Source organism: Limulus polyphemus, unplaced genomic scaffold (assembly GCF_000517525.1).
Source record: "Limulus polyphemus unplaced genomic scaffold, Limulus_polyphemus-2.1.2 Scaffold2615, whole genome shotgun sequence".
In the NCBI taxonomy this organism is placed as follows: domain Eukaryota; kingdom Metazoa; phylum Arthropoda; class Merostomata; order Xiphosura; family Limulidae; genus Limulus; species Limulus polyphemus.
The window spans coordinates 50,685-55,466 of NW_013668225.1; the positions used below are offsets into that span (position 1 = coordinate 50,685).

The 4,782-nt window shown below is 30.1% G+C and overlaps 1 protein-coding gene across 1 annotated transcript in view; it reads right to left on the reverse strand.

Moving 5' to 3' along the window:
• Positions 1 to 2,778: 2,778 nt before the first annotated feature.
• Positions 2,779 to 4,782, reverse strand: part of LOC106467435 (oxysterol-binding protein-related protein 1-like) — a 59,130-nt gene continuing 57,126 nt past the window's right edge. Inside the window, 2 exon segments of the mRNA XM_013927785.2 lie at positions 2,779 to 3,240; positions 3,566 to 3,659. Of these exon segments, the coding sequence (XP_013783239.1) occupies positions 3,138 to 3,240; positions 3,566 to 3,659 (197 nt within the window). The 3' untranslated portion in view covers positions 2,779 to 3,137.

A 4,782-nucleotide genomic window follows, 5' to 3' on the forward strand; every position in this document is an offset into this window, starting at 1 on the left:
AACATGTACTTGTAGAGAGATATTTTAAAGTGGAAGCCGTACGGCTTCAATAAAGTTTTTATTATGTAAATATAAAATGTTGTTATTAATTATTTATTGTAATTTTAAAAATTTTAAACACAAGTGCCGGTAGTGCATAAATATATATAATGTAATTATTACTTTGTACTACTTAAAAAAAAATTCTCTTATAATTTAAGGTCCAAAATAGAGTTTGGAGATTCATACACAAGTATATACACTTGAACGAGTATATCTACTTAGTATATTTTAATTTACACATACTATTACACTCTTTCATTGTTAAAGCAAACTTTAGCTTCTCATCTAGAACTGGCTGTCGGGTTTTCTTCATAATTTGGCGTGGTGAAATGAAAAATTAAAACACAGAAATTTACATCAGGCAAAAAAATGTAACAAATCCCATACCATGAACAGCTAAGGCAATGGAGTTTTGAGCAATGTCAGCTCTCCTCAATCCAGCTAGGTCAATGAAAGTTTGTCACCCAAAGTGAGGTTTGTATGGTTTTTATATGCAGAAACTGGTTCACTGAAAGCCATATAGTTCTCATGGGTGAGAATGTCAATACATCTTAATATCTTTAAAATTCTTTTATAATTTTACATTTAATCCAGTTTTAACTGAAACAGTTATTATGTACTTGGTTGTATAGTACATAATAGTTCAGTTGTGCTATACAAATCACATCACAACTGAAATGTGTATAGTCATTAACTTTAACAATGTACAATAATAGTAAATAAATTCTTGCAACAATTAAGTGTTTCAACAAAATAAACTTTTTGTTTTTCATATGCCACAAAATTTGTAATACAGATTTAAAATCCAGAAAAGATAAACCAAAAAATCTCAGGATATTTTTCAAGGAAAGTGAAATAGTAACATTATTGTAACTGTAAGAGCTGTATGAAAACTGAAATGGGCGTATGAAAACTAGTATTGTTGAGAGAAGAAGTGGTTGAGTTAGAAAGCCCAAACTTTTCAAAAGTAAAATTAAGTAATTACATAATACTCCGGTAGAGATCTTGCCCATGACCTAGTTGTAACTACAGATGTGAATGTTACTTCCATGGACATCAGCTTTTAAACAACTGGACAAGCAAAGCTGGGAAGAGGGTGCTCTTTCTAGGCGATTTCAAATTTAAATTGTTTGGCAACAATGAACCATAGTTTTCTTGACGGTCAGCGTAAAAAACATTTACAGTAAAGCACACTGAGAGACCAGTACAAGTAACGGTAGCATCTCCGTCAGTGGCATTGGAGATCTATCTACACAAAACTGACAGCACCCTGACTGTTGACGCACATACAATCACATTCTTCTAAATCGTACCATCCCCACAAGAACAACCTATTCGGCAATGATAGATACCTGGTTGAAAGAATACTCGTAACCATGGTTTTCCCTGCTCAATGTTCAGATATGAATATTATTAAGGCAGTATGAGATTATGATGTAACTGCAAAAAGTAAATGGTAACAAAACACCTCAGTTGAATTGTGTACAGTAATACATAACACTTGGAAGATTTCACAATCGTACACTGATAAACTTGCAGCAGTACACAAACAAGGTGTACTAATCCATTTAAAGCAAATATGATGTATCTATGCACTGTATAACTTACAGCACGTATATGTGTAATTATATACTGTTAAATCTATTTATTGAGACTCAACTATCTCTAAAACACTCGTTTATGATAGGCTTTCGTGACTTAACAACCCGCTTTTTACATATTATGTTATGTTTTAATTATCAAACATTGAAACCCTGTGGGTAAGAATACTTTACTGAATTTACCGTTTTGAGCATTCTCTACTCGTTCCTAGAGATTAGATTTATAATTAAAAATTACCTTCAAATATTCTTTTCAGGATAAGGAGCCAAGAGTTAAGAGTGGAAACTGTGAGAATTTAAACAAAGAAAAAAGAAATCTTGTATGATTTGGCTATTTAATTTTTTTAATGATGTTAACTAAACTTGATAAAAAAACAAAAACATTGAGAACTTGAGCAAGTAAAGGAAGAAATTCATTTGTTTTTTTTATGAACACTAAATACCAAAACAGGAAATGCATAAAGCCAAAAGAAAGTTAAGCAAGTTTCGTGTTAATTTTCAACAAATAAACTGAAAACAATTTAAAACTAATCTAGTCTAAAATCTTAATTCTGGGTAATTAACTGGGACACTATAGTCACTTTCAGTAATTGACAAAAAATAAATCTACTAACTTAATAATTTAGAGTTATTAATAAAAAAAAAGAGAACACTAGAAATAAAAATTTATTGTGATAAAACAAGAATTAACACAATTACATAAGTGCCATTATCCATTATATGTTAGAGTTTAATTCTAAAGATTTCAAAAGAGGCTAAATGTACTAAGTTCTAAACAAGTACCTTAACAGACAACAACTTTACCACAAATTAATTTCTCATTTCTGAATAATTTCTATTTTGATTTTACATAACATTAGGAATGTTATTAGTTAAACAATACATCGGATTATAATTGGATAAAAAATAATAAAACATTGAGGAAAATGTCAGCTTATTTAAAAGCACTCTATAAAATATATTAAACTCAAATCTCAAGTAATTGATTAACCATCTAACAGATAAAACTATCTTAAAAATGGCTTCCTGTAACTAATATTAATTTAGCTGATATTTTACAGCTATATATATATAATAAATCTAAATAATCAACTCTATATATATACTTTACATTTTCAAAAATACTTATGAAAAACAACAACACAAAAACAAACACCTGAACACAATTATAACGACAAAAAGTGCAAACAAGTACGGCAGGAACTGTTAATAAAAACAGGGCTCATCACAATTACCACACAGATTAAACAAATTAAAGAACAGATTTTGTTTAAGATTATTCATACATGTCCTATATTTTAGACTGTATAGTCACTAAGGCCAAAAAAAAAAGACTTCTTAATGCAATTTACTTTTCATATTAAAATACAGGTGTGAGAACTTCCAAAGTTTTTTTTTTTTCATATACTAAGTAAACAAACACTGGGCAATACATAATACTTAAAGCAACGTTCTCTTATCTTCATTGGTACACATTTACCTAATCACAAACTTTCAAAAGATGTCTGGACAACGTGAAAACTCTCTCTCCCAGTAACCTCCAGTGTATATCCAATAATTTGTTCTGGTGTATGGATTTTCTTCTTGTTTAAACCACCTAAAATTCAAGATACACAGCATGACACTTTATAAATTCCTCTCTTTAACAATAAATAACTACATGCAATAAGGTAAATTTATCCATTAAAAAAAAATTCACTTTCAATAAATCTTAAGGAAAAACTAATGAAAATGATCCACTTATTAAATCAAAACATTTAACAGAAAATGAAATAAAGTAACAAAATACAGAGGATGTGGGTTTCTAAGTTTATATCCTAACTACGTTTATATGACTATAGATATTGAAATAAGAATACTCTCCTTTTACAAAGGTCAAGTACTTTTCATTTTTAAGTAAAAGTAATCAAAAGATGATTTACTTTGGCTCCCACGTGTTTTGCTTTTGCTTTTTTCTCTGCTTCCTCGCCTCCCGTTGCTTTTCTTCTATTCTATTTTTTTCATACGCAGCACCATCTAGGGTGAAAATAACTTCCTTAACACTATCATTCATGCAACACAAGTATTAAGAGAAAAATAAATCACTAAATCAACATCATTATGAATCATACAAATTAAGATTATAGGAAAAACCAGTTCTGCAGATCATGTATCTGAGGAAAGTTAAATAAATAAAATACTAAGAACTGGTCAAAGTATTAACGAGTTTTAAAGATCATTACAGTTATCATGGAACAGATAAAAGTTAAGTATCACAGATTAAAAATAAGGGATTGAATACAACTGTTTAAATGCCCAAACATGTACTAACAATATATGTAATGCAAGTCCAGAACAAGAAAGCATTTCTTATTTTCACAGGTGTTAACAAGATGCAAAGGCCTTGCACTGACAACTGAAAGAACATCTGGATGAACCTTCCATTGGAAACGTATGAAATTTTAAATACTATTTGGTGCATTCTGTCGAATTTAAGCTACCTAAATTCAGTTTCTTACCATCGGGAAAGATTGCAAAAATGACCAAATTAATTGCACAGATAGCAGTTTTTTTTTGCTTCTTTACCAAATTCATTCAATGAAGTAGGACATGGAGGCTAATTTCAATGCAAAATTAAAAGACATAAACACAAGTCAGACTTCTGACAATAAAAGTTGAAAATGTATAAACAGGTGTATCAAACATCACAACTCAGATATGTCATTAGTGCATTTTTGTTTTGTTAGGTGGCCATGAACTCCCACCTTCAGAAGATAGTCTTTTCAATCAAGTGTCCAGTTAAAATATGCTTTGTATATCTTTCCTCTTACCACATATAACTTAGACAAATGCAACATGGCTGCTACACTGAACATGATCTTTCTAATGATGACACACACTCAATTATGGTAGCTCTATAGATCTATTACACAGTTTTTATGATACTTATGTTTAGGACTTGGTGTTTTGACCGACAGTTTTCAGAAAAATATGCCCTTGAATATTTCTTCGAGGATGAAAATCTGTCTCCAGACAAAAAGTTAACACCTATGTATTTTCCCCTTGAATAGCACCTTATGCAAAACGAGTTAAATAGCCAGATAAAGAACCCAAAGTTTCAAAGTTCCATTCCTAACTTAGAACTGCTGACCAGTTATAA